At 60.0% G+C, this 11,813-nt stretch overlaps 1 protein-coding gene across 3 annotated transcripts in view; it reads left to right on the top strand.

Annotated features, from left to right (window-relative positions):
• The first annotated feature begins 4,332 nt into the window (after positions 1-4,332).
• The window catches only part of LOC121275193 (CD276 antigen-like), a 54,518-nt gene continuing 47,037 nt past the window's right edge, over positions 4,333-11,813 (top strand). For all 3 annotated transcript variants that reach the window (XM_041182613.1, XM_041182615.1, XM_041182614.1), the window contains exons 1-5: positions 4,333-4,540; positions 5,796-5,861; positions 8,697-9,062; positions 9,628-9,924; positions 11,327-11,445. In XM_041182613.1, coding sequence (XP_041038547.1) covers positions 4,372-4,540; positions 5,796-5,861; positions 8,697-9,062; positions 9,628-9,924; positions 11,327-11,445 — 1,017 coding nt within the window. In that variant the 5' untranslated portion in view covers positions 4,333-4,371. The remainder of the gene's footprint in view (positions 4,541-5,795; positions 5,862-8,696; positions 9,063-9,627; positions 9,925-11,326; positions 11,446-11,813) is intronic.

Here is an 11,813-nt window from a genome sequence, read left to right as displayed (position 1 = left end):
GAAGATCCCGGGGTGGGGGGGGGGAAGGTGTCGGGGTTACAGAGGAAGATCCCGGGGTGGGGGGGAGGGGGGAAGGTGTCGGGGTTACAGAGGAAGATCCCGGGTTGGGGGGGTGGGGCAAGGTGTCGGGGTTACAGAGGAAGATCCCGGGGTGGGGGGGGAGGGGGGGAAGGTGTCAGGGTTACAGAGGAAGATCCCGGGGGGTGGGGGGGGTGGGGGGGAAGGTGTCGGGTTTACATAGGAAGATCCCGGGGTGGTTGTGGGGGAAGGTGTCAGGGTTACAGAGGAAGATCCCGGGGGTGGAGGGGGAAGGTGTCGGGGTTACAGAGGAAGATCCCGGGGTGGGGGTGAGGGGGGAAGGTGTCAGGGTTACAGAGGAAGATCCCGGGGTGGGGGGGCGGGGGGAAGGTGTCAGGGTTACAGAGGAAGATCCCGGGGTTGGGGGTGAGGGGGAAGGTGTCGGGGTTACAGAGGAAGATCCCGGGGTGGGGGGGGGGTGGGGGAAGGTGTCGGGGTTACAGAGGAAGATCCCGGGGTGGGGGTGGGGGAAGGTGTCGGGGTTACAGAGGAAGATCCCGGGGTGGGGGGGAAGGGGAAGGTTTCGTGGTTACAGAGGAAGATCCCGGGGTGGGGGGAGGGGGGGAAGGTGTCGGGGTTACAGAGGAAGATCCCGGGGTGGGGGGGAGGGGGGAAGGTGTCGGGGTTACAGAGGAAGTTCCCGGGGTGGGGGGGAGGGGGGGAAGGTGTCGGATACAGAGGAAGATCCCGGGGGTGGGGGGGGAAGGTGTCGGGGTTACAGAGGAAGATCCCGGGGTGGGGGGGAGGGGGGAAGGTGTCGGGGTTACAGAGGAAGATCCCGGGGTTGGGTGGGAGTGGGGGAAGGTGTCGGGGTTACAGAGGAAGATCCCGGGGTAGGGGAGAGGGGGGTGAGGGGGAAGGTGTCGGGGTTACAGAGGAAGATCCCGGGGTGGGGGGAGGGGGGTGAGGGGGAAGGTGTCGGGGTTACAGAGGAAGATCCCGGGGGGTGGGGGGGAGGGGGGGAAGGTGTCGGGGTTACAGAGGAAGATCCCGGGGGTGGGTTGTGGGGAAGGGGGAAGGTGTCGGGGTTACAGAGGAAGATCCCAGGATGGGGGGGAGGGGGGGAAGTTGTCGGGGTTACAGATTAAGATCCCGGGGTGGGGGTTGGGGGAAGGTGTCGGGGTTACAGAGGAAGATCCCGGGGTGGGGGGTAGGGGGGGAAGGTGTCGGGGTTACAGAGGAAGATACCGGGTTGGGGGGGAGGGGGGGAAGGTGTCAGGGTTACAGAGGAAGATCCCGGGGTGGGGGGGAGGGGGAAGGTGTCGGGGTTACAGAGGAAGATCCCGGGGTGGGGGGGAGGGGGGGGAAGGTGTCGGGGTTACAGAGGAAGATCCCGGGGTGGGGGGGAGTTGGGAAGTTGTCGGGGTTACAGAGGAAGATCCCGGGGTGGGGGGGAGGGGGGGATGGTGTCGGGGTTACAGAGGAAGATCCCGGGGTGGGGGTGCGGGGGTAAGGTGTCAGGGTTACAGAGGAAGATCCCGGGGTGGGGGGAGGGGGGGAAGGTGTCGGCGTTACAGAGGAAGATCCCGGGGTGGGGGGGGGGGGGGAAAGTGTCAGGGTTACAGAGGAAGATCCCGGGGTGGGGGTGGGGGTGGGGGAAGGTGTCGGGGTTACAGAGGAAGATTCCGGGGTAGGGGGGAGGGGGGAAGGTGTCGGGGTTACAGAGGAAGATCCCGGGATGGGGGGGAGGGGGGGAAGGTGTCGGGGTTACAGAGGAAGATCCCGGGGTGGGGGGGGGAGGGGGAAGTTGTCAGGGTTACAGAGGAAGATCCCAGGGTAGGGGGGAGTGGGAAGGTGTCGGGGTTACAGAGGAAGATCCCGGGGTGGGGGGGAGGGGGGGAAGGTGTCGGGGTTACAGAGGAAGATCCCGGGGTGGGAGGGAGGGGGGGAAGGTGTCGGGGTTACAGAGGAAGATCCCGGGGTGGGGGGTGTGGGAGGGGGAAGGTGTCAGGGTTACAGTGGAAGATCCCGGGGTGGGGGGGAGGGGGAAGGTGTCGGGGTTACAGAGGAAGATCCGGGGTGGGGGGGGGGGGGGAAGTTGTCGGGGTTACAGAGGAAGATCCCGGGGTGAGGGGGAAGGTGTCGGGGTTACAGAGGAAGATCCCGGGGTGGGGGGGAGGGAGAAGGTGTCGGGGTTACAGAGGAAGATCCCGGGGTGGGGGTGGGGGAAGGTGTCGGGGTTACAGAGGAAGATCCCGGGGTGGGGGGGTGGGGGAATGTGTCAGGGTTACAGAGGAAGATCCCGGGGTGGGGGGGGAGGGGGGGAAGGTGTCAGGGTTACAGAGGAAGATCCCGGGGTGGGGGGGGGAAGGTGTCGGTGATACAGAGGAAGATCCCGGGGTGGGGGGTAGGGGGAAGTTGTCGGGGTTACAGAGGAAGATCCCGGGGGTGGGGGTGGGGGAGGGGGAAGGTGTCGGGGTTACAGAGGAAGATCCCGGGGTGGGGGTGGGGGAAGGTGTCGGGGTTACAGAGGAAGATCCCGGGGGGTGGGGGGGAGGCGGGGAAGGTGTCGGGGTTACAGAGGAAGATCCCGGTGTGGGGGGGAGGGGGAAGGTGTCGGGGTTACAGAGGAAGATCCCGGGGTGGGGGGGAGGTGGGGAAGGTGTCGGGGTTACAGAGGAAGATCCCGGGGGGTGGTGGGGGTGGGGGAAGGTGTCGGGGTTACAGAGGAAGATCCCGGGGGTGGGGTTGGGGGACGGTGTCGGGGTTACAGAGGAAGATCCTCGGGGTAGGGGGGGAGGTGGGGAAGGTTTCGGGGTTACAGAGGAAGATCCCGGGGTGGGGGGGAGGGGGGGAAGGTGTCGGGGTTACAGAGGAAGATCCCGGGGTGGGGGGGGAGGGGGGGGAAGGTGTCAAGGTTACAAAGGAAGATCCCGGGGTGGGGGGGGGGGGGGGGAAGGTGTCGGGGTTACAGAGGAAGATCCCGGGGTAGGGGGGAGGGGGGAAGGTGTCGGGGTTACAGAGGAAGATCCCGGGGTGGGGGGGGGCAGGGGGAAGGTGTCGGGGTTACAGAGGAAGATCCCGGGGTGGGGGTGGAGGGGGAAGGTGTCGGGGTTACAGAGGAAGATCCCGGGGGTGGGGGGGAGGGGGGGAAGGTGTCAGGGTTACAGAGGAAGATCCCGGGGTGGGGGGGAGGTGGGGAAGGTGTCAGGGTTACAGAGGAAGATCCCGGGGTGGGGGGGAGGGGGAAGGTGTCGGGGTTACAGAGGAAGATCCCGGGGTGGGGGGGAGTGGGGGAAGGTGTCAGGGTTACAGAGGAAGATCCCGGGGTGGGGGGGTAGGGGGGGAAGGTGTCAGGGTTACAGAGGAAGATCCCGGGGTAGGGGGGGGAGGGGGGGAAGGTGTCAGGGTTACAGAGGAAGATCCCGGGGTAGGGGGGGGAGGGGGGGAAGGTGTCGGGGTTACAGAGGAAGATCCCGGGGTTGGGGGTGGGGGGGGAAGGTGTCGGGGTTACAGAGGAAGATCCCGGGGTAGGGGGGGGAGGGGGGGAAGGTGTCAGGGTTACAGAGGAAGATCCCGGGGTAGGGGGGGGAGGGGGGGAAGGTGTCAGGGTTACAGAGGAAGATCCCGGGGTGGGGGGTGGGGGAGGGGGAAGGTGTCAGGGTTACAGAGGAAGATCCCGGGGTAGGGGGGGGAGGGGGGGAAGGTGTCAGGGTTACAGAGGAAGATCCCGGGGGAGGGGGGGGAGGGGGGGAAGGTGTCGGGGTTACAGAGGAAGATCCCGGGGTATGGGGGGGAGGGGGGGAAGGTGTCAGGATTACAGAAGACGATCCCGGGGTAGGGGGGGGAGGGGGGGTGGGGGAAGGTGTCGGGGTTACAGAGGAAGATCCCGGGGTGGGGGGAGGGGGGGTGGGGGAAGGTGTCGGGGTTACAGAGGAAGATCCCGGGGTAGGGGGGGGAGGGGGGGTGGGGGAAGGTGTCAGGGTTACAGAGGAAGATCCCGGGGTAGGGGGGGAGGTGGGGAAGGTGTCAGGGTTACAGAGGAAGATCCCGGGGTAGGGGGGGGGAGGGGGGAAGGTGTCGGGGTTACAGAGGAAGATCCCGAGGTAGGGGGGGGAGGGGGGGAAGGTGTCAAGGTTACAGAGGAAGATCCCGGGGTGGGGGGAGGGGGGGTGGGGAAAGGTGTCGGGTTTACAGAGGAAGATCCCGGGGTAGGGGGGGGGAGGGGGGGTGGGGGAAGGTGTCGGGGTTACAGAGGAAGATCCCAGCCCCTGCTTCGGTGTCGTTTCCCACGCCCCCACCCCATCCCCTCCGCCGTTTCCAGCCATTCCGGCTGCTGGTTCCCCCGGTGGAATGTCACACAACCGGTTTGAGGCCATTACTGCAGGAATACAGAAACTGGTCGGCTACAGTTCCTGTCGGCACCGAAACCTCGCTCTTCACCCGCTCACACCCCTCACTGACCTTTCCCCCACAGAGAGCCGGGGCAGCGGGACCCACTGCCGGACAGCCACCATGCCAGGTAAGCGTCCGGAGACCCCGCCCTCCGACAAGCCTCCCCTCCCTCCGTCACCTACCTCCCCGCTCCCTCTGTCGCTCTCTGTCCCCCCCTCCAGTTCCCTCGGATCTTCCTCTGTAACCCCGACACCTTCCCCCACCCCCACCCTGGGATCTTCCTCTGTAACACGCACAGACATAGACACAGACACGCGCACAGACATAGACACAGACACAGGCACACATACACAGAGACACAGACACACGCAGAGACACACACACACACACACACACACAGAGACATACACACATACACAGAGACACAGACACACGCAGAGACACACACACACACACACACACACACAGAGACATACACACATACACAGAGACACAGACACACGCAGAGACACACACACACACACACACACACAGAGACATACACACATGCACAGAGACACAGACACACACACACAGAGACACACATACATGCGCAGAGAAACAGACACACACAGAGACACACACACACACACACGCACAGAGACACACACATGCTCGCAGAGACACAGACACACACACACAGAGACACACACACACGCACAGAGACACAGACACACACAGAGACACACACACACACGCACAGACACAGACACACGCTCGCAGAGACACAGACACACACACACAGAGACACACACACACGCACAGAGACACAGACACGCACAGAGACACACACACACACACGCACAGAGACACAGACACGCACAGAGACACACACACACACACACACACACGCACAGAGACACAGACACACGCAGAGACACAGACACACACACACATAGACCCATGCACACACACACACGCACAGTCACATACGGACTCATGAACACACACACAGATGCACACACATACATGCACACAGACACACACACACACACATGCAGACACAGACACACACTCAAACGGAGAGACACACATGCAAACACACACACACTCACACGGACACACACACACAGACACACACTCGCACGGACACACACACACACACACACACTCACACGCAGAAACAAAGTGTACAGGTTTAGACTGAGCGGTGGGGCACAAAAGCGATGGCTCTGCAGTCGAATATCTTCAATGCATGGGGAGGGTGGGGGTGCAGAGGGAACCTGTCGGACCAAGACGACGGGCGGGAGCATTTCCAGCTCGGAGACGGGCGTTCGCTGGGACTTGGTCTGGACGTTGTAACTGCTGGGGTAACAGCTGCGTTTCTCCTTCTCTCGATCCAGACTCCGCCATCGCTTCATTCGCCGTCTTCATCCACGCCTGCCTCCTCGTTCACCTGCCCGTCACAGGTAACGACACAGCGGAGGGGGTCGAGAGGGGCTGGGGAGGGTTACATACAGGCTGGGGGAGTGGGTGAGTGTACATGGCCGATGGAGTATAAAGTGGGGAAGAGCAGAGTTATTCACTTTGGTTGTAAGGTTGGAGAAGACGAATATTTATTGAAGAGAGAGAGAGAGAGAGAGAGAGAGACTGGGAAATGTTGACACTCAGAGGGACCTGGCTGTCCTTGTACATGAATCATAAACTTATCCTGTAGGTACAGCAAGTAATTGGGAAGGGAAATGGTCTGTGAGTCTTCGTCACAAAGAGGATTGGAGTTTCAGAGTGAGGGAGTCTCGCTACAACGATACAGGGCGTTGGTGAGACCACACCCGGAGCTCTGGGTCCGGTTTGGGTCTCCTTACCTGAAGAAGGAACATCCCTGCCCTAGAGGGAGCGTGACGAAGGTTCACTAGACTGGTCCCTGGGATGAGAGGGATTGTCCCAGGAGGAGAGATTGAGCCGAATGGGTCTCTGTTCCCTGGAGTTTCGAAGAACGAGAGGTCGTCCCACCGACACGTAGAAAATTCTGAAGAGGTTTTGAAAGGGTCGATGCTGAGAGGCTGTTTCCACCTCCCTCTCTCTCCCCCCCTCCCCGGGCTGGAGAGCCTAGAACACGGGGGGGTCCCAGTCTCAGGAGAAGGGGGTCGGCCATTCTGGGCTGAGATGAAGGAGAAATGTCTTCACTCGGGAGAGTTGTGAATCTTTGGATTTCTCCACCCCAGAGAGCGGTGGGGGGGTCCGTCATCGAGTAGGTTCAAGACCGGGAGATCGAGAGGGTTTTGGGGAGCGAGGGATATGGGGAGAGGGCGGGAAGGTGGAGTTGAGGGAGAAGATCAGCCACAGGCTGGATTAAGATGGAGTTGAGGGAGAAGATCAGCCACAGGCTGCATTAAGGTGGAGTTGAGGTGGAAGATCAGCCACAGGCTGGATTAAGATGGAGTTGAGGGAGAAGATCAGCCACAGGCTGGATTAAGGTGGAGTTGAAGTGGATGATCAGCCACAGGCTGGATTAAGGTGGAGTTGAGGTGGATGATCAGCCACAGGCTGGATTAAGATGGAGTTGAGGGAGAAGATCAGCCACAGGCTGGATTAAGATGGAGTTGAGGGAGAAGATCAGCCACAGGCTGGATTAAGGTGGAGTTGAGGGAGAAGATCAGCCACAGGCTGGATTAAGGTGGAGTTGAGGGAGAAGATCAGCCACAGGCTGGATTAAGATGGAGTTGAGGGAGAAGATCAGCCACAGGCTAGATTAAGGTGGAGTTGAAGTGGATGATCAGCCACAGGCTGGATTAAGGTGGAGTTGAGGGAGAAGATCAGCCACAGGCTGCATTAAGGTGGAGTTGAGGTGGAAGATCAGCCACAGGCTGGATTAAGGTGGAGTTGAGGGAGAAGATCAGCCACAGGCTGGATTAAGATGGAGTTGAGGGAGAAGATCAGCCACAGGCTGGATTAAGGTGGAGTTGAGGTGGATGATCAGCCACAGGCTGGATTAAGATGGAGTTGAGGGAGAAGATCAGCCACAGGCTGGATTAAGGTGGAGTTGAGGGAGAAGATCAGCCACAGGCTGCATTAAGGTGGAGTTGAGGTGGAAGATCAGCCACAGGCTGGATTAAGATGGAGTTGAGGGAGAAGATCAGCCACAGGCTGGATTAAGGTGGAGTTGAAGTGGATGATCAGCCACAGGCTGGATTAAGGTGGAGTTGAGGTGGATGATCAGCCACAGGCTGGATTAAGATGGAGTTGAGGGAGAAGATCAGCCACAGGCTGGATTAAGATGGAGTTGAGGGAGAAGATCAGCCACAGGCTGGATTAAGGTGGAGTTGAGGGAGAAGATCAGCCACAGGCTGGATTAAGGTGGAGTTGAGGGAGAAGATCAGCCACAGGCTGGATTAAGATGGAGTTGAGGGAGAAGATCAGCCACAGGCTAGATTAAGGTGGAGTTGAAGTGGATGATCAGCCACAGGCTGGATTAAGGTGGAGTTGAGGGAGAAGATCAGCCACAGGCTGGATTAAGTTGGAGTTGAGGGAGAAGATCAGCCACAGGCTGGATTAAGGAGGAGTTGAGGTGGATGATCAGCCACAGGCTGGATTAAGGAGGAGTTGAGGGAGAAGATCAGCCACAGGCTGGATTAAGGTGGAGTTGAGGTGGATGATCAGCCACAGGCTGGATTAAGGTGGAGTTGAGGTGGATGATCAGCCACAGGCTGGATTAAGGTGGAGTTGAGGTGGATGATCAGCCACAGGCTGGATTAAGGTGGAGTTGAGGGAGAAGATCAGCCACAGGCTGGATTAAGGTGGAGTTGAGGTGGATGATCAGCCACAGGCTGGATTAAGGTGGAGTTGAGGTGGATGATCAGCCACAGGCTGGATTAAGGTGGAGTTGAGGGAGAAGATCAGCCACAGGCTGGATTAAGGTGGAGTTGAGGGAGAAGATCAGCCACAGGCTGGATTAAGGTGGAGTTGAGGTGGATGATCAGCCACAGGCTGGATTAAGGTGGAGTTGAGGTGGATGATCAGCCACAGGCTGGATTAAGGTGGAGTTGAGGGAGAAGATCAGCCACAGGCTGGATTAAGGTGGAGTTGAGGGAGAAGATCAGCCACAGGCTGGATTAAGGTGGAGTTGAGGTGGAAGATCAGCCACAGGCTGGATTAAGGTGGAGTTGAGGTGGATGATCAGCCACAGGCTGGATTAAGGTGGAGTTGAGGGAGAAGATCAGCCACAGGCTGGATTAAGGGGAGAGCAGGCACAAGGGGCTGAACGGCCACCTCCAGCTGTTAACCTCTGCCTGTTCTTGCTTCAGACGGACTGGAAGTGGTCGTTCCCTCGGCCTCGCTAGCCTTACTCGGGGAGGACGCCCTGCTGAACTGCACCTTCGCCCCGGCTCGTTACTCCGCTGAAGATTTTGTTCTTCACTGGATCAGGTTGTGGCCCTCAGCGAGAGAGGGCACCATCTACAGCTTCTACCATAACCGGGAGCAGTGGGACCAAGTGGATGTGGAGTTTGTGAACCGCACCCGGCTGTTTCACTCCAGCGCTGCCCCTGGGAGCTGTGCCCTGCTCCTCACTGGGGTCAGGACCACTGACGCCGGGAAGTACAAAGCTTTTGTCCGGACCCGGCTCGGAATTGGTCATTACCGCAACGCGTACACAGAGCTGCAGGTCGCAGGTCAGTGCCAGAGGTCACCCCCACGGGCACCGACTCTACCCGGGGTCTCCCTACGGGCACCGACTCTCCCCGGGGTACGGGCACCGACTCTCCCCGGGGTCCCGGCACCGACTCTCCCCGGGGTCCCGGCACCGACTCTCCCCGGGGTACGGGCACCGACTCTCCCCGGGGTCCCGGCACCGACTCTCCCCGGGGTCCCGGCACCGACTCTCCCCGGGGTACGGGCACCGACTCTCCCCGGGGTCCCGGCACCGACTCTCCCCGGGGTCCCGGCACCGACTCTCCCCGGGGTACGGGCACCGACTCTCCCCGGGGTACGGGCACCGACTCTCCCTGGGGTCCCGGCACCGACTCTCCCCGGGGTAGGGGTTACAGACTCTCCCCGGGGTACGGGCACCGACTCTCCCCGGGGTACGGGTTACAGACTCTCTCCGGGGTCCCGGCACTGACTCTCCCCGGGGTACGGGCACCGACTCTCCCCGGGGTACGGGTTACAGACTCTCCCCGGGGTCCGGGCACCGACTCTCCCACAGCCGCTGTGTTCACTGTCCTGTCATTGTTCCAGCTCGATACTCCCAGCCGCTGATCAGCCTGTCCACAGTCTGCTCTCAGAACAAAACCGCCCTGCACTATCTGACCTGCACCGTGAGCGGAGGATACCCTCTGGCCCACATCCACTGGCACAACGACCTGGGAGAAGATCGCACAGCCCACTCTGAAACCACCAACGTCGCCGCTGAAGACGGACTCATCCAGATGAGCAGCCAGATCAATATTTCCACCCACTCCAATCGAACCTACACTTGCTCAGTCTCCAACCCACTGCTCACCCCTCACCACAACATCAGCGCAACACTGCCAGGTAACTACCCCGAGAGTGAACCCTTTCCACCCAGTGTCAGCATCCAGCACTCCTCCCAGGGACAGGTACAATACAGAGCTCCCTCTACACTACCCTGACAGCGTAACCCCCTCCCCACTTTATACCCAGTGTCAGCATCCAGCACTCCTCCCAGGGACAGGTACAATACAGAGCTCCCTCTACACTACCCTGACAGCGTAACCCCCTCCCCACTTTATACCCAGTGTCAGCATCGAGCACTCCCTGGGACAGATACAATTCAGAGCTCACTCTACACTACCCTGACAGCGTAACCCCCTCCCCACTTTATACCCACTGTCAGCATCGAGCACTCCCAGGGACAGGTACAATACAGAGCTCTCTGTACACTACCCTGACAGTGTAACCCCCTCGCCTCTTTATACCCAGTGTGAGCATCCAGCACTCCCAGGGACAGGTACAATACAGAGCTCTCTCTACACTACCCTGACAGTGTAACCCCCTCGCCTCTTTATACCCAGTGTCAGCATCCAGCACTCCTCCCAGGGACAGGTACAAATACAGATCTCCCTCTACACTACCCTGACAGTGTAACCCCCTCCCCACTTTATACCCAGTGTCAGCATCCAGCACTCCTCCCAGGGACAGGTACAATACAGAGATCCCTCTACACTACCCTGACAGTGTAACCCCCTCCCCACTTTATACCCAGTGTCAGCATCCAGCAGTCCTCCCAGGGACAGGTACAATACAGATCTCCCTCTACACTACCCTGACAGTGTAACCCCCTCCCCACTTTATACCCAGTGTCAGCATCCAGCACTCCTCCCAGGGACAGGTACAATACAGAGCTTCCTCTACACTACCCTGACAGTGTAACCCCCTCCCCACTTTATACCCAGTGTCAGCATCGAGCACTCCCAGGGACAGGTACAATACAGAGCTCACTCTACACTACCCTGACAGTGTAACCCCCTCCCCACTTTATACCCAGTGTCAGCATCCAGGACTCCTCCCAGGGACAGGTACAATACAGAGCTTCCTCTACACTACACTGACAGTGTAACCCCCTCCCCACTTTATACCCAGTGTCAGCATCCAGCACTCCTCCCAGGGACAGGTACAATACAGAGCTCACTCTACACTACCCTGACAGTGTAACCCCCTCCCCACTTTATACCCAGTGTCAGCATCCAGGACTCCTCCCAGGGACAGGTACAATACAGAGCTTCCTCTACACTACACTGACAGTGTAACCCCCTCCCCACTTTATACCCAGTGTCAGCATCCAGCACTCCTCCCAGGGACAGGTACAATACAGAGCTCGCTCTACACTACCCTGACAGTGTAACACACCCCCACCCCCTACCCCCGCTCCTGACTGTGATTCTGAGAGTGTAACAGTGTGTTTGTGACTCTGCAGTGAATCGGTGTGTGCCTCTTCTGAACACCGGCGTGATGGTCACGGTCGCCACGCTGAGCATCCTCTTGCTGTTGTCGCTCGCCTGTGTCGTGCGTTGGTTGGCTTTTCCGAAGAGAGCCGTGAGTATCCCCCACCGTGCGCTAACCACGTGGGCCCGGGCTGGGGTCAGAGGTCAGAGGTCAGCCCCTTCTCAGCGCCCTCTGTGGGAGCTTGCTGTGCGCTAGACAACCCGCTGGCTCACAGCGCTGGTGATTCACTGGTCACCCCAGTGGCTGCTCCGAGCTTTGCAACACTGGAAGCAAGACCGGCATTGGGGTAGCACCTGTCCCAACCTCAGGAAGCAGCTGCTGGCAGCCCATGACGTAGGTGGTGCAGCGTGTGAAGCAGTGCAGCTCGCTGGTGCACAGCCATCGCCCACAAACAGCAACCAGCTAACCACCCAGTAATAATAACTAACCATCAGTATTGGCCCCGGGACACTGGGGAG

Source organism: Carcharodon carcharias, unplaced genomic scaffold (genome assembly GCF_017639515.1).
Source record: "Carcharodon carcharias isolate sCarCar2 unplaced genomic scaffold, sCarCar2.pri scaffold_784_ctg1, whole genome shotgun sequence".
In the NCBI taxonomy this organism is placed as follows: domain Eukaryota; kingdom Metazoa; phylum Chordata; class Chondrichthyes; order Lamniformes; family Lamnidae; genus Carcharodon; species Carcharodon carcharias.
The sequence above is the reverse complement of the archived record's forward strand: the minus strand, read 5'-3'. Positions and strand labels throughout refer to the sequence as shown.